At 44.6% G+C, this 25,249-nt stretch overlaps 3 protein-coding genes across 12 annotated transcripts in view; all 3 read left to right on the top strand.

Moving 5' to 3' along the window:
* Positions 1–7,313: 7,313 nt before the first annotated feature.
* Positions 7,314–15,132, top strand: LOC138156084 (aquaporin-2-like). Its single transcript, XM_069081322.1, has 6 exons — positions 7,314–7,397; positions 11,218–11,283; positions 12,411–12,773; positions 13,137–13,304; positions 14,057–14,137; positions 14,962–15,132. Exons 1-6 carry the CDS (start codon positions 7,314–7,316, stop codon positions 15,130–15,132), a joined length of 933 nt encoding a protein of 310 aa, XP_068937423.1.
* Positions 15,133–16,088: 956 nt separating this feature from the next.
* Positions 16,089–19,594, top strand: MIP (major intrinsic protein of lens fiber). Its single transcript, XM_069079600.1, has 4 exons — positions 16,089–16,553; positions 16,997–17,161; positions 17,548–17,628; positions 18,540–19,594. Exons 1-4 carry the CDS (start codon positions 16,194–16,196, stop codon positions 18,723–18,725), a joined length of 792 nt encoding a protein of 263 aa, XP_068935701.1. The 5' UTR covers positions 16,089–16,193; the 3' UTR covers positions 18,726–19,594.
* Positions 19,595–21,211: 1,617 nt separating this feature from the next.
* The window catches only part of TIMELESS (timeless circadian regulator), a 28,923-nt gene continuing 24,885 nt past the window's right edge, over positions 21,212–25,249 (top strand). For 4 of the 10 annotated variants that reach the window (XM_069079369.1, XM_069079378.1, XM_069079388.1 and 1 more), the window contains exons 1-2: positions 21,212–21,362; positions 24,700–24,881. Coding sequence is in view for 1 of the 10 variants with exons in the window: in XM_069079439.1 (XP_068935540.1) it covers positions 21,277–21,362 (86 nt within the window). In the remaining 9 variants the exon portion in view is untranslated. Of the gene's footprint in view, positions 21,448–24,668; positions 24,882–25,249 lie in introns of all 10 variants that reach the window. The other 6 variants (XM_069079401.1, XM_069079412.1, XM_069079420.1 and 3 more) reach the window with 6 other exon arrangements.

Below are 25,249 nucleotides of genomic sequence, written 5' to 3'. Positions count from 1 at the left end.
CTACTCTTTCATTTATTTTCAATCTCTGTCTCTCTGTCTGTCTGTCTGTCTGTCTGTCTCTCTCTCTCTGTCTCTCTCCTGGCTCCTTTCCTACTGCCCACAAACACGCCCATGTCTTCTCCATCCTGAAAAAACCCTCACTTGATCCTTCCATCCCCTCTAACTATTATTCCTAGATCTCTTCTGCCCTTTGTAGCTAAACTCCTTTAAAAGACCACCTGTAATAGTTGCCTCCACTTTCTCTCCTCTCTCTCCTTAACCCCTTACATTCTGGCTTCTCACCTTATCATTCCACTGAAACTGCTTTCTTCAAAGTTACCAATGATCTCTGGTTTACAAATTCAATGCCCTTTTCTCAATCCTTGTTATCTTTGCCCTTTCTGCAGCCTTTGACACTGTGAAACACTCTCTTCTCCTTGATACTCTCTTTAGATTTTTGGGACACCATTCTCTCCTTGTTTTCCTCCTACCTATATGACTGTTCCTTCACTTTCTCCTTTTCTGGGTCTTCCTCCAGATCAGGGAAAAAAATAGTCACAAACAAAACAAACATAAGCTTTAGAGAACTGATAATAAAATAAGGATTAAAACAGAAAAAAAAGTATAAGAACTAGATATTGTGGATTGGACTTAGTGAAGAGATAAGGGGCAAGAAAAGAGAATAATAAGCATTCATATAGTCCCTACTATGTGCCAGCCTACTGTGCTAAATGCTTTACAAATATTATCTCATATGATCTTTACAACAGCCCTGCCAGATAGGTACTATTATTATCCCCATTTTATAGTTGAGGAAATTGAGGCAAACCTCTATGATTTGTCCAGGACTACACAGCTACCAAGTATGTGAGGCCAGGTTTGATCTCAAATTTTACTGACTACAGGTCCCCTCCTCCATCTACTTCACCACCTGCCAGACTATATATTACATATTATATTACATATATATTACAATGATAGAGTACTAGTGTTGATATAGATCCTTTATTTTTCTCCATCTTCTTCTTCTTTACAAGAGGGGTGAGATAAAGAAAAACATATAAAAGGACACGATGGTAGGGAAAATATACGATTAACAATAATAATCCTAAACTTGAATGGAATTAATTTACCCAAAAAATGCAGGAGGGTAGCAAAGGATTTAAAAAAAACAAAATCAAACAATATGTTTTTACAAGAAACACACCTGAAATGTAAAGATTCACACAATGTCTAGAACAAAATTCATTATGTTCCAGGTAAATTTTAAAAAACAGGACTTCATTATTTGGGTGAGGTTTTTCTTTTTGTTTTTTTTTTTTAGGAAGACATAGTTCTTTGATGAGTCACAGGCAGTTAAGGAGCTTTTTTTTTTTTTTTGCTTTTTGGAGGGCAATTGGGGTTAAGTGACTTGCCCAAGATCACATGGCTAATTTTTGTGTTAAGTGTCTGAGGATGGATTTGAACTCAGGTCCTCCTGACTCCAGGGCTGGTGCTTTGCTTTATTCACTGCACCACCTAGCCAGTCCTGGTGAGGTTTTTCATCTTCTTTTCTAAGCTATTTGTTCTCTTCACAATTGTTTCCTTTGTTTTGATTTCAATTTCCTTTTTTTAATCTCTTACTTCCTTTTTTTCTGGTCATTCTTGCTGCTAAACTGATGTCTCCACCTCTCTCACCTTCCTCTCACCTGTGATTGGAGGACTGGAGGGGAGAGTACTAAACTCCTCCCAATGCCTTCCTTTATAGAGGGTAGAAGCTGGACCTTTTGGCTCACTCCACTTTGCATCTTCTCTAATGAACAAGATGCCCCTGTGCTGGGTCCTGGTTTCTCTACCTCATCCTTGTTTTCCTGCTTCCCTTTGTATGTCATCCCCACCCCCCATTAGATTGTAAGCTTCTTAAGGGTAGGGGCTATCTTTTTATTCATTTATTCCCCAAATTTAGCAGAGTAGATGCTTAATAAATGTTTATTGGATTGGGCTAGATTTAATAGCCTTAGGAAAATGGAAATATTTCAAATATTCTAATTTCCTGAATAATTAAAGCTTATCACTTCAAGTACCAATCTTTAAAAATTTCAACCATTTTAGATGGAACTCTTTCTACAAATATATTGTTTACTTCCTTGATTTAGTGAACAGAATATACTTGAACTTTTCATCATAATTCAGGATAATTAATCATGGTGAACATCAATGATTATACTATGCTACAATAATATAGGGATAATAACAGGAACATTTCTAAGATATATAAGGTAACTTATCTCCATACAAACGTACTTTTTCATTTCTTCTGTCTGCTTCTTATAGTACATGTATGTTTTCCTTTGTTGTCACTTTATGCTGTTATTAGGGTTCCTACCACCAGGAGCCCCCTTTCCTTCCCTTTCTAATCTGTTCAAGACTGAAAATATATACATAAAACACATACACACATACACATCACCAAGATGGTTAAAACTGCATCCCAAATAAGCAAAAGTATTGTTAGTGACAGATGAAGCAACTTTCCAATTAATAAAGCGCATAAACCCTATGGATCTTACAACACCTATTTTGACTGCTCAAAAGCTTCCCCCATCCCCCACCTCTTATTCTGGCTTACTAGAAGGTTCTCAGTGTTTCAGGTTGTTGAATTTGTCACATGAGCAATCAGTTTTCAAATAGGTGAGTTGTTACTATATCCACATGGGCACTGGCTGGCCAGGAGGTTATATCCTTATTATATGCTGTTATTGTTCAGTCATGTCCAACTCTTTGTGACCTCCTAGACAAGGGGTGAGGAGCCTACCAGGCCACATGTGGCCCTTTAGGTCCTTTTGACTGAGTCCAAGTTTTACAGAACAAGTCCTTTTATTAAGAGGATGTGGCCACTCATGGCCTCAAGGCCACAGGTTCCCCACCCCTATCATACACCATACTGTTTATGGGATTTTCTTGTCAAAGATGCTGGAGTGGTTTGCCATTTCCTTTTCCAGTGGATTAAGGCAAACAGGGGTTAAATGACTTGCCCACGGCCATACAGCTAATAAGTATCTGAGGCCAAATCAGAGCCCAGGTTCTCCTGACTCCAGGCTCAGCACTCTATCTGCTGAGCCATATAGCTGCCCTAACTGCTCACTATTTAGAAGTGTGCATTATGATTGTCAGAGTCTGAGACAATAAGCATTTATTAAATACCTACAATGTGCCGGATATACAAAGAAAGGCAAAAATCCATCCCCACCTTCAAGGAGCTCCCAATGGCTTCCACTAAGCTGGGGCTCTGTGTGCTCCCAACTCCCAGAGTTTTCACTGCCTCCACACATGTCTACAACACTTTCTCTCCTCACCTCTGCCTCCTGGCTTCTCTTTCTTTCCAGCATTAGCTAAAATCCTGCCTTTTGCAAGAAGTCTTTCCCAGGCCCCCTTCATCTTCATCCTTCCTTCTGAGATTGCCCCAGATTTATCCTCTTTTATAGCTTGTCTATACAAAGCTGTTGGCATGTTGTCTTCTCCCATTAGACTGAGTTCCTGATGAACAGGAACTATTTACCTCTCTTTGTGTCCTTAACATTTAGCACAGGGCTTGGCATGTAGTAGGCACTTAATAAATGCTGGTTGGCTGACTGATTGACTTGACCATAAAGCTTATCAGATGATGTCAGACTGATACTAATATGTGCCTCTCTGGCAGGGATTCTTAACCTAGAAATCCAAGAACTTTTTTTTTTTATTTTGTTAACTGTATTTCAATATCCTTAGTTTCCTTTGTACACCTATGTGTTTTATATATTTAAAAATATTGTTTGGAGAAGAGGTCTATAGGCTTCTACAGACTGCTAGAGAGGTCCAAGATATACCAAAAAAAACCACCCTCTTCACTGACTTTCACAGTTTTCTCTTCCTTGGGAGATCCAGCAGGTACAAGTTCCTGAGCTACTACAAATTCAGTTGGAGGCTCAGCCCAAGGCAGGGGAAGAGGTGGGGACTTGAGCTGCCATAGATGAAGTAATTCCAGGGGGTAGTAGTATGGTTCACTTATGGAGCTGGAGCTAGTTATAGGACTGAAGTGGCTGCTGCTCTGGGTTTTGTCACTGTAACCTCCCCACCCTCCCCCCAAGTTCTTCTCTTCACCTTTGTTTTTTTTTTGTGTGTGTGTTTTTTTTTAAGCAATCGGGGTTAAGTAACTTGCTCAAGGTTACATGGCCAGTTATTTCTGGGTGTGGTGCTGAGTATTCTGAGCCCAGATTTGATCCAGGTCATCCTGACACTGGAGCCGATGCTCTTACTAGCTGAGCCACCTGGCTGCCCCTCACCTTTGTTTTCTAGAGAGCAAGATCATTGTTGAGAATTTTGCCTGCCTAAATTAATTTTTTTGCCTACAACTGGGAAGATATACTTCTCTTTTTCAGATTCAGTTTTCTTTCTTAGTGCCTTAACCATTTCCTTCAGGTCCCCCAGATGTCAAGGCTGCTCTGGGCTCTGGTTGTCTTTCAGGCCCACTGGTAGGGTAGTAATTTGCAAGTAGGGTTGGTCACTGTCACCCTGTAGAACCGCCTCCACGTTCTACATGAGGGGCTTGGACCAAAGCTGCATGTCCCTAGGCTTGCCTTCTCCCCAAGGCACAGAGCCCCTGGGAAGGCAGGCACAAGAGGCCTTGAGTACATTCACTGGTTCATCAGGGCCTGCTCACCACCATCACGACTCATTTAGACATTTACCTGATCCTTTTCATGTGCTTCTCCTCATCCATGTCTTCATTGTATTTGTTTTCTCTCTTTTTTCCTGTTTAATCATCTTTTCCTTCATTTGACCCCTGTCTCTAAGTTCTCAGGCTTCACATCCATTTGCCAGGGTTTGACATGGCTTCCTTGTTGTAACTTTTCCTAGTCACTGCTGGCTTCTGGGCATCTTTTTATTTTTATTTATTTATTTAATTTTTGCCTTTTGGAGGGCAATTGGGGTTAAGTAACTAGCCCAAGGTTACACCACTAGTTTATTTTTGTGTGTGGGTGTTAAGTGTCTGAGTCTGGTACTCCTGACTCCGGGGCCAGGGCTTTACTCACTGTACCACCTAGCTGCCCTGAATCTTCTTATTTTTATTTTTTTTTCCTGTTCTGGATTGCATGTTGTCACTCATTTCTGTATTTTTCCTCCTTTTATTATTATTTCATCTGGAATGCTCTTCAGGTCTTTGCTGGAACGTGTATGTGAGATAGTGGGTTCCTCTACATCCCTGCATGTGGTCATCTTAACCAGCAGTGTAGGCTGAATTTTATTGTTCAGGTTCCAAAGGGTGTTTTGTTGAGGCAAAGTGCAGAGATGTTGGATTTTGGTCATCCAACTGCTCTTCCAGACTGGGCAGGCACAAAGTGGTACAAGAGGGACATAAGAAGGACATCTATTAGTGTCCCTGCCATATAAGCTTGTTTTTTCCCTTTGTCATCAGCATCTAGTACATTCACAGGCCCGATCAGTTTGCTTGGTTGATACAGCCTCTCTGAATGGAAGACAATGGAGAGTTTCATTCTGGGAGAATTGTGATGGTGTGTTAGGTGAGTGCCTTGGAAAGTCAGGAGCATGTAAATGCAGTCTTTAACTGATTCTGGTTGCTAGCCACTGGGTGGGGGAGAGGCTCTTTGATTGGCTCTGAAGCATTAAAAAAAAGCCTATCAACATCAGCCCCCTGCCCCTTGTTTCATCTGAGTATTGAGGAGCTCCGTAAGTCTTTCACTCAGACTGTCTGTCCAGTGAGAGACCAAGTGACAAGGAGAAAGGCCTTAGGGCCTTATCTCCTCTGAGAATATATGGTCCCAAGGAGCAGGCCTTGATCTTTGTCCTTTCAGCTTGTTCCTTTCTACTTTATGTGAAGGGAGTGGAACACTGGGAGTTTTAAAGGTGTAGAGAATGTCACAAGAATCTAGGAGTTAGAATTCAGTCTGGGTTTTGTAGCCAGCATAGCACCAATGCCTGGAAGAACAAGGAGTGGCCTTCAGAACCCCTGCCCAACACAAAGACTCAGTTGTGTCACATTTGAACATGAACTTGGTGAGACTGATGCGAGGTAGGAATGGAGCGATTTGGAGCCCACGCCCCCAGAAACTGAGGTCTTGCGGAAGATATTTATACTATATTCTTGTTATACTTTGGAAGTAAATATCTCTTTGTAAAAGTCAATTGATGTTGAGTGGTTATGAGGGGGAACACAGCTGGGAGCTTGAGTTGATGGTGATAGAAAAGAGACACCCTAACTCCTTAGGGTACCCTAGAAACTTAAGGGAGAAGTAACAGCTTGGCTCTGGGAGAAAGGATCAGAGCACACATGTTATACTTTGAAATACACACACATATATATGTATATATATTTCCCCCTCAATTACATGTAAAGACAATTTTTAATATTCATTTCTTAAAATTTTGAGTTTCGAATTTTTTCCCTCCTTCCATTACTTTCTCCCTCCCTCCCTGAGAAGGTAAACAATTTGAGATAGGTCATACATGTTCAATCATGCAAAATATGTTGGCATATTAGTCATGTATTACACTTTTAAGGAAAGAAATTTGTCCTTAAGACTTGATTGGCCCAAGAGGATGGGATTTTTGGTCACCTGAAACATAAAAAGGCCAGCCAATGAAGGATCTGTACCCTTCACATTTAACAGATTTCCCAGTACCATGAGAGCCAAGCACCCCATGATCAGATACATTTCCATCTGACGGAGATGAGGGGGATCAGCTTTGCCTAAACCAGGGCTCTATCCTATTTGAACATCCTTTCACTGGGATGGAAAGCAGGCCCCCACTGATCTAATGGAATTAGACAGAGCAGGGATTCTTGATTAGGAGTTTGTGAGCTTTTTTTAAAAAATATTTTTAAAGCTATATTTTAATATGATTGTTTCCTTTTGTGTTTTATTTTATGCATTTAAAAACATTATTCTGAAAAGGCATCCATAGGTTTCACCAGGTTGTCAAAGGTGCCCGTGACACAAAAAATAGACTGAGGACCTCTGACATAGGGGACAAAGATATCTTGCCCATAGCACAGTGCCTGGCATACAGTAGGTAATTAATAAATGCTAGTGGACTGACTGACGGAAGGAGAGTTCCTTGGTTTTGCTGTCGGTGTTCATTTTTCAATCCTGAACTTAATAGCAAGTTAAATGAATGTTTCCAGATACTTAGTAGAATAGAAAAGAGGACTGCACATTTTCTACAGTAATTGTTAATAGTTTTAGAAAAGTTAGGTCTTCCCACTCCTTGGGGTTTACCCAAGCAGAGTACTAATCTCATTTGGGCATCCCCAGGCAGATTGCTGTGGGTCTCCAGTCCCCCAGGATCAAGGCATTATGATTCTCTACCATCTGTCCGATGTCCCTAGTCAGAGCATTCCTTCAGGCTTCAGGCTGGCTTACCTGAGCTCCCATTGGCTGGTAAGACCTCTCCTCCAGTGCCAGTGCTTCTGACTGTGTTTTTATGTAGTCCTGGGCTGGGTAAAGGAGTTATGCTGATGTTCCTCTTTGGATTTCTCATTATTTAGTCTAGTGACCTTTCTAGATTTCTTCTGGTGTACATCTGAAAGAGCTAGGCCTCTCTACAACCTTTCACATATCCATTCAAACCTGAAGTTCTCACAGACTCCTTTCAGATATAAATCCAGTTGACTCTTCCCAGTCCTTCCTTATTCTGTCCCCTGAGTGGAATCACCCAAGTCTTGAGGTCCCTGACCCCTCAGGGAGCTCCATAGACCCCAGAGAAACTCCTCAGGTCCCCATCTCATGACAGGTCTTCTTTTCCAGAGATGTTTTTGAAAACTCCTCAGAAAGGGCTTGGTGGAACAAAAGGGAGAATTGTTTAAAAGTGTGATGTTTTCTTTTTTCTTTTTTAAATTTTGTTTTTCTTCTGAAGTTAACAAACACCCAATCAAATGGATATGTCCATATTTAGAATAAAACAGAAAAAGATCATACATGAAACTGCAGGTCTCTGTTATGTACACTTGTCTTACACTTATTCTTAAGTCTATAAGTACAGCTTGTGGCTTTCAAAGTTGTCCTGTTTGTACTGGTGCCTTCCTTTCTAAAGACAGGAGTAGTGAATCAGTCCCTGCATAACTGAGTTCAATGAGTGCACTGAGTTCAAATCCAGCCTCGGAGACACTAGCTCTGAGACTATAGGCAAGTCACTTAACCTCTGTCATCCTCAGTTTCCTTATCCATAAAATGAGGATAAAACTAGCACCTACCTCTCATAAAATGAGATATTTGTAAAGTTCTTTGTAAATCTTAAGGTGCTATGCAAATGCTAATTTGTTGTTGTTTAGTCATTTTTTCAGTCATATCCGACTCTTCATGACTCCATTTGGGGTTTTCTTGGAGTAGTTTGGCATTTCCTTCTCCAGATCATTTTACAGATTAGGACATTGAGACAAACAGGGTTAAGTGACTTGCCCAGGGTCACATGGCTAATAAGTGTCCGAGGCCAGATTTGAACTCAGGAAGATGAGTCTTCCTGACTCCAGGACTGGCACTCTATCTACTGTGCCATCTAGCTGCCCCAAACTCAACAATCTTAACTAGTGTTGTTGATATTATCATTATTTCACCCTCCTGAGTTTCCCTGTCAGTGCACTCCCTTTTGGCTGGTGGGCTTGGGAACATTTATCTGAGTAGAAGGATGAGTGGCAGTATCAACCTTTGCCCTGGGACAGAAGATAGTAATTTCCTAACTGCCTTACTACACAAGTCCCTTACCTGTAATTCAGACTGGTGACTATGCCAGAAGTGCTATCAATTATAAATTCGCAAAACAGGCCAAAAATGTATTCTTGTTATTGGTAGTTCAGAGCATTAGACATTCCTGGTGATGTTATTACTAATTTCATCAACTTACTAGTCAGATCCCAAAAAAGGGAGGCAGAGCCTAAGATTTCTGGTCTTTGCTCTCTTCCAAATTTGGTCAGTTTGGTACTGTGCTCCATCAGGAGGTCACTACATTGCTTATTGTCTTTTTTGCTATCTTTCTGATTTGATTATTCTTTTACCTACACTAAGCAGCTCTGTCAATGCTGCCTATGTCAGGCTTCCCACATCCCCCAGATCAGAGTTGATTAGTAATGGCCCTATGGCCATTTACATGATGGAAAATTCCCTAGAAGAATTTTAACCTCTTGCCACCAAGGGGTGGCGTTTGATAGGAACAACATCGACATAGGCTAGGCTAGTTTTTACCTACAGAGTCAATGAAAATCTCTTTCCTGCTTAATTGGATCTGAGAACTAAGGTTTGAACCACTGGAGTAGCTTCCTGGCTGCCCAGCACACAAGGAGGTGGACACTCCTCTGACTTGACAGACTTTCCATCATCATGCATGTCAACACATCCAACATACCCTTCTGACTGAACATGTCACTTGTGGCAAATGTAGATGGCTATGCCTATCTACTATGCACCAATGCTGTGCCCTTGCGGAATATTCCTTGTAATCCTGAGTCTGAAACACTGGACCTGCCTGAGTAAGGTCTGGTCCAGAATATCCCACTACTAGAAGATGAGCTCCCAGAGGGCAGGTGGAATTTCCCCACGGTGCCCATTATAATTCTCTGCGTACAAGAAAAGCATTTAAACATTTGGTGCTGGTAGTACAGCAAATAGCACTTTAAGCTGTGGGGAGTTAAAAGTGAGGGCATATCGTGAAGGAATACTCTAGAGAGAGAGAAACACTCAAACTTCCCCAAACAAATCTGGGGCACTGGGAGAGACAAGAGATATAAAAACTCAGGATAGCAAAAGCCAGGGAACCTCTGTAAATGTTGTTCCCTTCCAGGCAGAGCTGTTCTCTCACAACATGTAGCCTGGAGATTGTTCTGGACTTTGCCAGCAGTCAGCAAAGCATCATCAGAGAAAGGGAAAAGAGAAAGGAGGTGACCCAGAGTTACTAGGAAGGCCAGGGTTGATCCTGGTTGGACAGATACTAAATTGGGGCCTTTATCCCACTAAAGCCATTCGCACAATGGGGTTATGTTGCTATGCTGACTAGGCATCCCATGGGCCCAGAGCTGAGCTGCAGATCCCAGGGGAGGGAACCTGGTATGGGCATGGTGTCCCTACACTCACGAGCGATATCCCACTGGCTCTTATCCTTCCCATCTCTAACTTCTCTGAAGGATGTAAACTGTCCTCCTTGCTGTAAATTGGGTCATTAGAGGAAGCAGCCTCAGATAGACCATCCTACTTTTTTTTTTTTGCTTCTTGGAGGGTAATTGGGGTTAAGTGACTTACCCAAGGTCATACAGCTAGTTTTTGTGTTAAGCTTCTGAGGTCGGATTTGAACTCAGGTCCTCCTGACTCCAGGGCTGGTGCTTTATTCACTGCGCCACCTAGCTGCCCCCATCCTACTTTTTGAAGTCAGAAGGGTCACTTGCATAAGGTGGGATAACTTGTACTTTGGGGAATATCCTGAACCACCTTATCAAACAACATAATAGAAATTTTCCTTATCGGCTTAGAAGATATAGTCTGAACAACTTACATATTCACTCTCACATACTTATGCCCCCATACTAATTCCTAAAATACAAATGAATAAGCTATTAGAGATTTTTTAAAGGAGTTTTTAGAAAGCATTTTGTTTAATCTTCCTGTCTTAGAGATGAAGGAACCAATGGCCAGAGAGGCCCACGGTTGTCCATCTCTGAAGTGACAGAAACAGAATCCAAACTCAGGTCCTTTGACTCCAAGTCCAGCACACATGCCATGACAGTATCAGTATGCCTCACTTAAAGTCTGCTAGGGAAGATAACTGAATCATGGGATCATAAGATCTGGGTTCAGATCTTGCCTCTTCCACTCAGTACAATTACCTTTACCTTCCTGAACCTCAGGATTCTTAACTATAAAAAAGGAACGATGGGGCAGTGAGGTGGAGCAGTGACGTCAAGAGGACCTGAATTCAAATCTGGCCTCAGACACTTACTAGCTGTGTGATCCTGATTGCATACAACAAAACAAACAAACCAAAAAAAGGGACGATAATACCTGTACAACCTACCTAATCAAATGAAGTTCTTTGGAAGCTTTGAAGTGTTATGCATATACAGTTGGGCGTTGGGGAGTTCACATAAACAGACACATCATTCCCTACTTCTACAATGGTTTTTCAGTCTTTTATGGGATGGAAAAGAAATAACTTTGGCATCCTTTGTAGGCCACCATATACTTATGTCTATTGCTTTTTAAATTTTTTCACTTTTAGATTCAGGTGGCTAGTTCAGTTGCCAACGTGGCCCTGGGACCACCTCAGGTCCAGGTTGCTCAATTGGTGAGAATGGAAGGCCCCCCCAAGGTCTATAGTCTACGTGTTCCTTTCCAGGGCCTTAGATTATAGAATATTGGAAATAGAACTTCAGTTCTTTTTTCTGCTGTTTGGGCTGAGATCTATTCTCCTGAAATGCAAACCCAGAGAGGCAATTGAGGAGTGAGGGGGATGACTTTGTCCCCATTTCCATCTCTAAGTTACTAGAAACCAGAAGCCTTGCTCATAATAAAAGCTTGTTGCGTTTAATAAAAAGGCTCACTGAATTGAATCACCAAATAATTGGCCTCAGAAAAGGAAAAGATCATTAGGTAGAGTTCCCTTTCCAATTCTCCCCTGGAGATCCCACCTCAAACTCACCCAGGAGAGTCTGGGGCTGGGAGAACTAAGGAGGAGGGAGGGGCTTTAGTTCTTTGTGGAGAGAGGAGCAATAGTTTCCTTGGGGAATAAGAAAATTGAAGCCAGGAGCAACTAGAGGGGGCTAGGAGGTGATAATGAAGGGGGAGAATGAGGCACTGCTTTCCATTGGCTGAAGGAAGGAGGATAAATTAGGGTCTGAGAAGATGCATAGCTCAGATTTGTCTACTCCTCTCCCTCTGACTGTGGTATCTGAATTGCCTGGCTTCCAACTTCACTGATCCACTGATCCCTAGTTCATCTAGACCTAAAAGAAGATAGTCTGATCTGGAGAGGAGAGATCAAAAGAGACCCCAGATTGCAAGGGCAGAATGGTCATCTGGGAGGTAAGATGAGGGTGTTGGAGGGGTGAAATAAATGTGAAGGGAGAGAGATATGACTTCTAGTCTTTTCCCAGTGATTCTATCCTTCTCATAGAGCAAAGGTGCTAAACCTGGGGTCTATAAACTTGTTTTAATATCTTGATAACTATATTGTAATATATTTGGTTTCCTTTGTAATTCTGTGTATTTTATTTTATATATTTAAAAACATTATTATGGGTAGGGGTCCACTGAGTTCACTAGATTGCCAAACAAAAAAGGCTTACTTTAGAGAGCCCAAACATCTGGTCTTCTCTATTTCTAAGTCGGGATCCAGCATGGTGATATTACTTTCTCTGGTCATCCACTATAAGTCACTGGTTGTATACTGAGCCTCTAACCATCTTTTCCCAGGACCTGAAGAGCTGGAAGTTCTGGAAGGCAGTGTTGGCTGAGGGCCTGGGCACCCTGATCTTTGTAGGGGTGGTACTTGGGGCCTCTTGCCCTAGCAGAGGCTCTGTTCCAGGCATAACCCCAGATCCCTTACAGCCAGCCCTTGCAGGAGGGCTGGTAGTAGTGGCCTTGGTGCAGGTTTGGGGGGAGGTCAGTGGAGCCCAAACCAACCCAGCTCTGACCTTGGCACTGCTCTGTGCCCGTCGACTTGATCTACTTCGGGGAGCTGCTTTCATCCTGGCACAAAGCACAGGTGCCATTCTGGCCTCTTCCATTTTCTACCTGGTACTGCCCCAGACTGCTGTAGTTCAGCTTGTAACCAGGGTGAGTAGCAGTCACTTCCTTGCCCCATTCCCCATTAGCTAGTAACAAGCAGGGTAGAAGGGATGAGTAGGACTTGAGAGACTTGTTTGGGGAAAAGGAAAGAGAAAGAAATAAGAAAAGATCCCTTTTATAGTTGTTAAATAGCATGTTAATGTGTAAATAAATATTTATCTAAATTAATCATTTATGGAGTCAACATCTTTGACAAATTTTCAGGTCCTCTGCCCAGAGCTCCTTAGAGCACAAGATTTGGAAGGATTAAGAAGCTACACACACACACACACACACACACACACACACACACACACACACACACACACATATCCAAGTCTCCTAACCCTAAGCATTCTTGGTCTCCTCCAGGTAAGCAGTGGAGGTCATGCAGGCCAAGCCCTGGGTATGGAATTTTTCTCCACCTTCCAGCTAATTCTCACTGTATTTGCTGTTACTGACCAGCAGCAACAGAGAGAGACAAGTGGGCTGGGCAGTCTGGCTGTGGGCTTTTCAGTGACTGCAGGGACATTGGCTGCGGTAAGAGGATCCCCTCCATCCTACTCCCTCCTACCTTTAGGACTTTTAGAGAAGTCTGTCCACAACTCAATGTGAGAGAAAGTTGGTTTTGTTCTTAATAGACTGAGTTAACCTTGAACACAATAAAAATGCAAATAATATGCAAATATGTGCAATAATTTCAAGTGAACATCTGTGTGGAGCCTGCAGTTCTGATGTTTTTTAGATCTTATTTTTATTTGATCTGTTGTTTTATTGATCTATATCACCCTCATTCCACACTGCCCCCCTCCAGTAAGCCATCCCTTGTAACAGACTTAAAAGGAAAAAAAGACCATTTCAGTAAAACCAGACAATACTTCAACCATGTCTGACAGTAAATGCAATATTACACACACCTGGCCCTCCTCCTTAACAAAGGGGGAAGGGAAGATTTTTGAGGTTTTTTGTTTGTTCCTTTTTTTCCCATTTCTTTCTAAGGCCAAGCTTGATAATTGTCTGATACCTTTTGAAAAGGACAACATACAGCTGAGCAGAGAGGCTGATGTGAGGAGTGGCTTTAGGGTTCAGTGATCAAACTCTAGGGTTCTTTCTAATGAAATAAGAAGGGAGGGGCTGATGTCACCCAAAGTACAAATTTACCCATTTTACTTTGGGGCCAGAAACCACACAGCACCCACCCCAGCCCCCTCCTACACTTTGTCATGGTGGGATATAATTTAGATGGGTTTGGGGGCAGAGATTTTTATCTTCCTGTGGCTTGTTTTGTGCAGGGGACTTTCTCTGGAGGCAGCATGAATCCTGCCAGGTCCCTGGGGCCTGCTGTGGTGACTGGGATCTGGGATGACCACTGGGTGAGACCTAAGAGAATGGGTGCTGGAAGCTGAGCAGGGGAGTACAAAAGTAGACTTGGGGTTCCTGTCCCTTGGATAGGTCCAAAGAGTTGTGTGACCTTTACAGGGTCACTCCACCTCATAGAGCATCATAGGCTTAGAGCTGGCAGGGACTTTAAATGTCATCTCGTCCATTTTCCCCATTTTACAGATGAGGCCTCAATAAGTCAAGTCACTTGTTAGAGGTAGTAACACAGGGGGACAGAGCATTGGGTAATCAGGAAGACCTGAGTTCAAACATTGCCCCAGACATTTACTAGCTGTGTGACCTTGGGCAAGTAATTTAACCTCTGATTGCCTCAGTTTTCTCAACTGTACAGTGGGGAGAATAACAGCATCTACCTCACAAGGTTGTTGTAAAGCCCCTCGAACAGTGTCTGACACTATAGTAGGCACTATATAAATGCTTATTCTCTCCCCCTCCTTCCCTCTCTGATGCCTAAACTCACACCTTTCCCCTTTTCTAAATAATCCTTTTCATCTCAATGAATGATTCTGTGATCTCTAATGAGCTCCTTCTCGGAGAATTCTCTCTTCCCTCTCCGGTCTGAATGTACTGACTTACCTGAGAGCCCTTGTGTATCATTCCTGGATCATTCTTGACTCCCCCCTTGCCCCACAGTGGATTAGATTAGATTGGTCCTAACCTCCCAATAAGGATCCGTGTGCACCGTGGGGATGCAAGGAAAAGCCCAAACCAAGGCTGCCCTCAGGGAGCACACAGTTCAGCATGATTGTGCAAATCCCAACCAGGTCCTGACCCCCCTCTCCTCTCCTCCTGGCAGGCATACTGGATGGGGCCCATCCTAGGGGCCATTCTTGCTGGTCTCTCCTTCGAGTTTTTCTTCTCATCAGGAGCCTCCCAGAAAAAGCTTGTCGTCTGTGTGACCTGTCGTGATGTGGAAATGGTGGAGGCTGCCAACATGTCCCCCTCCTCTGTCTCCACTGCCACATAGCACCTACCCCAAGCCTGAGCACAACTGAGCCCCCTCTCCATCTTCCTCTCCCTATCCCACCTCTCTCCCCTTGACCAAGCTGGTCCCCTAAACCACTCCTAAAGCCCTCCCCTGGGATGTAGGGAGTATGGCACTGTCTGGATCTGGTGTTCAGAATTTGGTGTTTCTCTAGGTGACTTCTAGATCCTTCTACAGTCCTGTGACTCAGTTTCCCTCCCTCCTCCACCTAGTGTTATTGAAATCTTGAGTTAGGATAGAGAAAAGTGTGTGTTGATTTTAATGTAAAAGTACCAACATCTCCCTCCAGCACCTCCATGAAGAACCCTGCCCTGGTTCTACTTTCTCCCCCTGAAAAGCACCCCATGATGCTAGAGGCCAAGCTGGGGCTTGGGATGGAGGGGGCAGAGGGAGACCAGGGCTCAGAGAAAGACCAGACACAGCAAAAATCATTCTGTCCCAGGCCTGCAGGGTTCACAGATTCCAGTCCTGGCCAGCCAATAACAGTGGATTCTCTAATCCTCCTGGATGGTGCAATTCACTCCTTTACACACCCTCCCTGCCATCCCCCAATTCCCACCCCCAATTCCTGAAGCTGGCTGACTCAGAGTAGCCCTGAGGCCCCCAAGAACACTGCCTTTGACCCCAAGGACTTTCTCTGAGCCTGACTTTCACAACACAAGCAGAATTTAGCAGTGTTCACCTATCTATGACATCAGTTCAGCACCCTGGACCTCCAATTCAAGACACAAAGCTCCCCTCTTCCCTCCCCTTCCCAAAATCTCCCCAGTTCCCAGCCCTTCTCGGTGGATTCTGCTCCTCTCTCAACTGGGAGGGGGGAGGGGGGAGACAGGGGAAGCAGCTTTATAAGGTGTGGACAGTGGGCCCATCCCTCCTCAGCAGTGATGGGGTTAAGAGGCCGGGCCAGCAGCCTTTTGTCTGCCCCTCCCCGTGGATTAAGAGCTCTTCTATAAAGGAAGCTGTCCAGTGGGGCCAGGCCAGGGGGGTAGCAGGGACCCAGGAACTGTGTCCATCTCCCCTGTTCCCCCCACTCCCCCCTTGCAATGTGGGAACTACGCTCAGCCTCCTTCTGGAGGGCCATTTTTGCCGAGTTCTTTGCCACCCTTTTTTACGTCTTCTTTGGGCTGGGGGCCTCACTGCGATGGGCACCCGGGCCTGTACACGTCCTGCAGGTGGCTGTGGCCTTTGGACTAGCCCTGGCCACGCTGGTGCAGGCAGTAGGCCACGTCAGCGGAGCCCACGTCAATCCCGCCGTCACCTTCGCTTTCCTGGTGGGCTCCCAGATGTCCCTGCTCCGGGCCCTCTGCTACATTGTAGCCCAGTTGCTGGGGGCCGTTGCTGGGGCTGCTGTGCTGTATAGTGTAACCCCCCCAGCTGTGCGTGGGAACCTGGCGCTCAACACGGTAATGGCCACAAGGAGCAGGAGGGGACCCTCTCCTCCTCGATGTTGGCTGGGGGAGCGGGATGCAGAGGGGAGTGGGGAAGTCTGGAGGGGGCTGCGGAGAGAAAAGGGAATGTCTTCACCAGCAGCTAGGCAGAGGATGTAGGAACCCTGGCCTGAAAGTCGAGTCGCTTGGGGTCAACGTTACTCCGAGTCTGTTGGGTAGCTTTGGAGAATTTAGTGTCTCTGGACTTCAGCTATAAGTGGGCATAATTATGCTCAAACATCCCCTCTGGAGTATTGTTGAAGATAAAATAAAATCATGAATCCTAGTATCCGAGTGGTTCCTAGCCTCTCTCCCCGGGAGGATGCAAGCTGTCCCGAAGGGCCTGCGGAAGGAGGGGGCGGGGCGGGGCCGGGCAGCGAGGCCCTTCACAGCGGATCTCCTCTCTTCTCCCTGCCCAGCTGCACCCTGGGGTGAGCGTGGGTCAGGCCACTATCGTGGAGATCTTCTTGACCCTTCAGTTTGTGCTCTGCATCTTTGCAACGTTTGATGAGAGGAGGAATGGACGCTTGGGTTCTGTGGCATTAGCTATTGGTGTCTCTCTCACCTTGGGGCACCTGTTTGGGGTAAGCTGTGGGTGGGGGGCGCCAGGGCCCTGAAACCGTTCCCGATCCCCAGAAGAACTTTCTGAATTCTGAAATCTCCTAGAGTCCACATATTGATTTCCGTCCCTTTGTTGGGGGTGGGGCAGCAGGGAGGGAGGGAACCGGTTACATCTAAGGTAGAGGTCCATTAAACCGGGGCAATGGAGGTATGCTTGCTTTCAGGTTACCAGTCAAAAGGTTTGGCTCCAATGACCTCCCTCCCATCCCTATTCACTCCCTCTGAACGGCTGCCTTGCCCACATACCTCACCTTTGTTTTGGGTCATCTCAGACTGGGAACATGGTGGGGGGTAGAGGTGGGGAGGGGAAAGATTGTGGAGGTTTCTATTACAGCCGTGTCTCTTGCAGATGTATTATACAGGTGCAGGCATGAACCCTGCTCGATCCTTTGCTCCAGCTATCCTCACCAGGAACTTCAGCAACCACTGGGTAAGGGAGAGGGACAGACAAGGGAAAGGACACAGAGGTGGGTGGGACCCAGGGATCCAGAGTTTAGTTCCTACTTTTCACCTGGAGCTCTTAGCTGCCCACCAGGGGCCTTATCTGAGTGGGCCTCTGAGAGGGGCTGTCCATTTGCAAATAGTACAAGTCTAATCTTCATCTCAAAACAAGGCTTTCTAAAGCAGAGAGGACACACAATGCTGTGTGGCAAAGTCAAGGAAATGAATGTAGGGTCGGACCATAAATTCATCACTCTTTTCACTCAAGCTGCCTCTCAGACCATTATGTGGCCCATGGTGTGCTGAGAAACTATGACAGAGATAGAACTAAAGATGAAGAAAATGTTCCCTTATCTTCAAAGAATTAATCGCTTTGTTGGGAATATAGTACACACAAACCTGAAAAATAGATATTTTCAAAAAATAATGTGAAAATATGAATTTACAAACATACATAGTGCTGAGATGATGTGGCTTAAAGAATTAACAAAAGTGGGAAAATCGTCAGGAAAGAAATTACCCCCCCTGGCCTCAGTTTCTCTATAAGTGAATATAGTCACCTCTATCCTGCTCCCCCCACAATCTCTTGAGTATGAAGTCAGACAACAGGTACAACTCTCAGCTTGCTCATATTATCCTCTTCTCTCCCCAGAGAGAATGGGACAGTTTGAGGGTGCAATGCTGCTGAAGTGTCTTAAGTTGGGTTTTGAAGGAGAAAGGAGAGGTTCTATCTAGAAAAAAAAAAAGTGGTTCCACTTAGGTCATGTCCAGTTCCACAGCCTAATCCCAGCCTGCCTACATTCCAGAATGTCTGTTAGGTTGGGGGTTGAACTGAGAGTGGCCTCTCTTCTGCACTGTCCTCCCCTTTCCTAGCTCAAACCTCCTTTCCTCTACTTACAGGTATACTGGGTAGGCCCGCTCATCGGGGGAACTCTAGGTGGCCTCCTCTATGACTTCCTCCTCTTTCCCCGGATCAAGAGTGTCTCAGAGAGACTAACTATCCTCAAGGGTATCAGGCCCAATGACTCTGAGGGGCAACCAGAGGTCACTGGGGAGCCTGTTGAGCTAAAGACCCAAGCCCTATAGGGGCCTCGCTAGGACTGAGGTGGACAAAGGCTGTTTTGTTTTGGTGGCAGGGGGAAAGCCAGTCCCCAGGGGAATGGGGGGCATGTACCTCTTTATTTTTTTATTTATTTGTGGGGGCAAGGTGTTTGTTTTTTTGCTGTGTGAGATCTGGTTAGTGCAGATACCACCCCCCACCATGCCATGGTTACATGCTTGTGCATATGTATGTGGATGTGTGTGGCCATGTATCTGCTTGTGTTTAGGGGCATGAAAGTTGGGGGAAGGAAAAGGGGTTTGTGTGTCACCCTATGATTCTCCTGCCTCTCCCCACAACCCACTCAAGGTGTGCAAAGGGTAAAGGCAGACCTGGCATCCTAAATTTCCCCTCTTCACTGTACTGCCAGCTGTGTGTGACCCTTGATTTCCAACTACAGGGATGGTGGGGACTGCTCCCAAAGGTGAGAGACAACTTCACAGAGGCAAAGGACCAGTGCATTCCAAGGGGGAGACAGCTATTTAGTCTAGCAGGGAATTTTGGGGTGGAGAAGCTCAGCATCTCTATGGGGGTGAGGCTAAGACTTTGCTGATGAGAGGGATTCCAGGTAGAGGATGGAACGGAAGCTTCAGACCAAGTTGTAACTGGACCATGTAGAGCTAGAGAGACATGACACGTGAAGACAGTGAATTCTCCCCAACTCAGAGCTACTTGCCTGGTGGGTAGGCTGGCTGCTTGGGATGAGGGTATACTCCTCAGGTTTGGGCTATTTTGTAAAGCAGCATAAACCCCTCTACACAAAATGGCTGGGTTGCGTTTTCATTCTGGGACAGGGGTGGGTGGATCCCAGGGCTAGCTCTCCACTTTGGTCTTAGGAACTTCAACATCTCCAACACCCCCCACCCTCAACCTGTGGCAAATGGCATCTATATCCCAAAACAGAAAGCCTAGGTTCTGGTCAAGAGATGGGACAGTCAGTGGAATGGGAGCAGGAGGAAGAACTGTTCTAGAGGTCTATACAAGTTAGAAGAGCCCCTGTGATCTGAGTTACATCAAATCATCTTTTAAATGGCACCTTTCTCTCCCTTTGGCTTCCCACTTTTACTTCAATAACTCTTTTCTACTTTCTTTCCTTCTGTACTTTCAATAAATCTTATCTTTTTTTGCCTCCTGACTCTAACACCAACCTTTCATCCCCTCTACTCAAATGTCTTAATTATGGCTGACATTTATACCCTGAGACTTAATGCAATTTATTTAAACAAATCCTCACAACAATCTTGGAGTCATAATCCCCATTTTACAGATGAAAAAAGTAAGTCTCAGAGAAATGGAATTACCCAAAGTCATAGAGCTAGCAAGTGGCTAAGCTAGAACCCAAAACTCTCCTATCTTCAAATTCAGGGTTCTTAACAATACATGAAAACTATTTCCTAAGAGTCAAGAATTCAAGCCAAGCTTTAAAAAAAAAAGTCTTCTACCTTACTCTTTGATATTTTGCAAAATAAATTCAATAGAGATAGGTCCATTAAAAAATATGTTACTGATCCCTTCTTTTGTAAGCCTTGTCACAGCCATATCCATAGATTTAGATCTGAGACTGGGGACTCCAAACTCATTTTACAGATAAGGAAAGTGAGGAACAGAGACTAGGGTTATTGTTTTTTTTCCACACCAGAGAGGTTAAGTAACTTGCCCAGGGGCCTGGGGTGAATCAGTCAAAAACATTTATTAAGCAACTATTATGTTCCAGGAACTGTGCTGAGCAATGGGTATACAAAGAAAGGTAAAAGAACAGTCTCTCCTCCTCTCAAGGAGAAAACATAAAAACAGCTATGCACAAGCTATAGCCAAGAAAAAAATGGACATAAGCAGCAGAGGAAAAGCACTAGAATTAAAGACTGGGGACAGACTTCTTGTGGAAGATGGGATTTCAGTCGGGGCTGGAAGAAAGCCAGGGAAGTCAGGAGGCAGGGATGAGGAGGGACAGAATTCCAGACCTGGGGGACAGTCAGTGAAAATTCTGAGTCAGGAGAGGGAGTTTCTTAACAGCAAAGAGATCAACCAGGGTCACTAGAACGAAAACTTGAGGGATGGGAGGTAAGGAGAGAGATGATGAGAAAGCAAGGTATAAGAAACCCAAAGGTTAAGCGATTGCTGAGGGTCACGTATAGTATGTAACCTCCAAAGGCAGCATTCGCACTCGGGTCTTCCAGACCACAAGTCCGGGGCACTATCCGCTATGCCACCTAGCGACAGTTCGTACAATCTCTCATTTTATAAATTGAGGAAACTGAGTCCCTAGGACCCCAGTTAGCACTTGAATCCAGGCCCACAACCAGCTCCCATTTAAGCCAATGACTCCATCTGCCCCGCCCCGCCCCCCCCCCCCCGAAAAAAATCAAGGGTAAATAAATTCTAGGAAGCTTCACTCTACGAAGGGAGTCCCCTGAGGAGGGACTCAGTTTCAGGCCGCACACCCGAAGCAAACTGTCACGCGCAGCCTCAGAGCAAGGGTCGTACCACTCCGCTGACGCGATAGAATAGTCTGGCCCCGCCCCCTCCCCCCTCCAGTGAATGGATGGTCCCACCTGGTCCAGTGGCGGGAAAGAGCGCCGGCCCAGCGGGCTCTCCTCAGGAGCCGGAGAACCCGCGGCTCAGTGGTGAGTGCGTGCGCCGCAGGCGGCGGGCACTCGCCCATAGTGGGCTCGCACCCTGGACTTCTCGATGCCCTTACAGCGACTGGGGGTGCGGGGGGAACTTTCACCCTAAACTACCCTTTTCCTACTATTTCTCTACCTGAGGGGGCGAGGGGGAGCGTTGCGCATGCGTGGCGGCTGTGGTCGATTCAGAGGGCGCTCTACTGAAGGGAGGGAGATTCGCGCTTGCGCGGTAGCCTGTGATCGATCCTGCTGGCGCTCTAGTCTCTTTCCTGCCAGTATTTCTCTGCTGTGGTGGGGGGGAGAAATCACAGAGGAGAGGGAGGGGGTGAGGGAGGAGGACACGCGAGTTCCCGCTTGGTCTTGGTGGAAAGAGGTTTGGAGGAGCAAAGATGGGTCCCGGGAGCTGTTAAAGGGCCTGCTATGTTCCAGCCCAGGTCCTGGGGCAGAGAAATCTCTGTGCTAAACCCTGGGAATACAAAGAAAGGCGAAAGGCAGCCCCCGGCCTCCAAGGGCTTGCAGTCCAGTGGGGGAAGACAGCATGCCAACAGCTCTGCACTAACAAGATCTAAACAGGATAAATCGGAGATACCCGGGGGGAAGAGGCGCTTTAAGAAAGACTTCTGGTTGAAAGTGAGATTTTAGTTTAATAAATGCTCGTTGACTCGACTTGGGCCACTTCAGAACCAGATTCAGATTAAGGATTCATAGACATTGTGGAGGGTCTCCCCGGCCCCAAACTTCAAAGATCACGTGGTCCAAGCCATTCCTCTAACTGAGGTTAAATCAACTACCTAAGGGCAGCTAGAGATAAGGCCTTCTCACTCCAATCCAGTGCATTTTCTCCCACCGAGAAAGAGGAATGTGATTTGTAGTCCTGGACTTTCCTCGATGACTACCCTGGAAACAAGGGTAGTGTGGTTTAGTGGACAGAACTCTGCATGGAGAGTCAGGATTTGGAGGTTTCGATTATGCCTAAGACTCTTCCTAACTGTGGGACCTTTGGCAAATAATTTTCAACTCAGTGCCTCAGTTTCCTCATCTGTAAGATGGGGATAATAATAGCATTACCCCAGAGGGTTGTTGTGAGGACCAAATGAGGGAGATACATGTGTGTATATAAATCTATATATAAACAATGTACAATGTTACATTGTATAAATAATTGTATAAACAATGTAACTAGGTAGGATGGTGGATAGAGTGCGGCTGGAATCCGGAAGACCTGAGTTGAAATCCAGCCTCACACATTCATTAACTATGTGACCCTGGGCAAGTCACTTAACCTTTATTGGCCTCAGTTTCCCCATCTGTAAAATGGGTTTAATAACAGCATTTATGTGCCAGGGTTATTGTAAGGCTAAAATGAGATAATAATTGTAAAGTGCTTTGTAAACCTTAAAATGCTACATAAATGTTGGCTATTACTTGAATACAAGGGAATATGATTATGATGTAAGAAACTACCAAAAGGTCCAGAACAATCTGGAAAACTTGTAGGAACTGATACAAAGTGAAGTGAACAGAATTAGGAGAAGTATTATCATCGTCATCATCTATGGAGATGTTATGAGGAAAAAATATTAAATCAGTGTGTTTAAACTTTAAAACAGTTATATCAGTGTGACTTATGTGAATTATTAGATAGTAACTTAATTATCCTGCTCCCCATTTCCATCCATATCATTTCATATTTGAGGTGACCCCAGCAGATGAAATTGTTACCCCAGTTGAAAGGTCATTATAAAGAATGCCTTTACTAAGCACTGAATGTGTGTGGGCCCCAACCAACAGGTTCCCATATTGACTACTCTCTTTTTAATTGATGCTTTTTTTTCCACATTTATTTCCAAATACTTCCTTTCCCTTTGCCATAATCAGCAAGTCATTCAAATTAGTCCTGGATTTAAAAAAAAATCAAAATGGGGGAGTCGTTAAGTTCTTAAATGTTTCTAACCTTTGCTGGTGTGTACACCTTCAGCTTCATAGACAAGAGGGCCAAACCTCAAAAGCAATTTTTGTCCAGATGTAAAATGGATCTTTAGGGCTAGAGTAGTGAGCAGACTTCCTGTTTTCCCATCATTATCAGAAACTCTCCCTCTCCTCTAAGAATTGACCATTATTTTGGGACTCCTTCCTCTGGTCACACTCTATTTTAGTCTTCATCTTTCTAAACTCTCCTGCTCTCCCCATAGCATTACTGTTTACGATTGTTTAAGTACAACCTAGCCTTGATTATGCCATTCCTCTGCTTAAACATTTCCAGTGCACAATCCAAACTCCTTAACCCAGCATTTGAGGAGGAAACATTGTAGAGTGGAAAGGGTGCTGAATTGTTATACTGCTTCCCAACCTTTACCCTGTCTCAGTCCCAAGAAGACTTTTTTTTTTTGCTTTTTGGAGGGCAATTGGGGTTAAGTGACTTGCCCAAGGTGACACAGCTAGTGTGTGTGTGTGTGTGTGTGTGTGTGTGTGTGTGTGTGTGTGTGAAGTGTCTGAGGCCGGATTTGAACTCAGGTCATCCTGACTCCAGGGCCAGTGCTCTATTCACTTCGCCACCTAGCCACCCCAGACTTTTTTTTTTTAAATAACTTTACCATTGAAAATCCCCTTCAACTGTCCAAATTTGGCCTTGCTCAAAACCCACCTACTATGTAAAGCCTTCTCTGATCATTTCAATTGGAAGTGACCTCTCCCTTATGAATTTCTATAGCAACTATTGTCAAAACCGCTAATTTTTGCCTTTTTTGTTGCCTTAGTTATCTTTTCATGGTTGTATATATCTTATCCTCCCAGCTAGGCAAACAATAAATATCTATTCATTATCTATTAACAGTGGAGTTCCTCTAGTCTTGGAAATGGGTTATATTAAAATACCATCCAGGATCAATGGAAGAGAATAACTTTTTCTCATTGCTGTATTTGGTTTTCCTGACTTCTGGCTGGAAGAGTTGGCAGGCTAAAGGTGCAAGAGACCTCCTTGTGAAAAGTGTTGCTTAGGAATCTTAAATATGTTTGGATGATAGACCTCGTTATCTGTAGAAATGGCAGAAAGGAGTAATGTTTAAGTAGATTGGAAAAGTAGGAAGGGGCCCTATCTTGAAGTGCTTTAAATGCTGAAGAGAGGAGTTTATATTTGATCCTGGAGGTAATAGAGAACCACTAGATTTTATTGAGTTGGGGGAGAGGGAGGAACATGATGATAAAGTCAGACCTGTATTTTAGGAAAATTCACTGTGGGAATGGTGAGCAGAGGTTCCCAGACTTACTTGGCTTACCACCCCCTTTAAAAAAAATTACCCAACACAGGTTGAAAATAGTCCCTCGTCCCCTCTAACAGATGGCAACTCTATTGGACTTTGGCACACCCAGTGAGAAGAAGCTGGGAGATAGAAACCCTGCCAAGCAGTGGGGAAAGGTTCAGTTGTGAAGTTCCAGGTGTGGAGAACAATGTGGAAGAAACAGGCTGGCACAGAAGAAAACTGCAGATGTATGCATCTCTCTTCCGTCCTCTCAACCATTGTGAGTGCTGCAGAGACAAAGACATGCATGATGAGGGAGTCTGCACAGGAGAAACCCCATTCTTTTCTGGCATCTATCCTAACACCAAAGGGAACCTCTGATCTTCATAAAAACTCCAAAGGCTTGGGTTATTTTAAAAGCTTTCATTTACATTGGGTGATAAAAGAGACACTCAAGATGAAAGGGCTAGAGTCTGTTAAAAGACAGAAGATTAGATCCCATGCTTTTAAAGAGAGGGATGAGGGGTGATGAGGACTCATCTACACCTGAATTGGTAGACTTATGGGAAGAGTAATTGTTGCCTGCCTATGTGATTATACCTTGCCCCCATGTGTGCTGCTATATCTTTACTGTTCTTGCACAGAAGG

The sequence above is a fragment of the Petaurus breviceps genome, unplaced genomic scaffold (genome assembly GCF_028583685.1).
Source record: "Petaurus breviceps papuanus isolate PSGF00001 unplaced genomic scaffold, PetGlider_PUasm1.0 154, whole genome shotgun sequence".
Taxonomy (NCBI): Eukaryota; Metazoa; Chordata; class Mammalia; order Diprotodontia; family Petauridae; genus Petaurus; species Petaurus breviceps.
The sequence above is the reverse complement of the archived record's forward strand: the minus strand, read 5'-3'. Positions and strand labels throughout refer to the sequence as shown.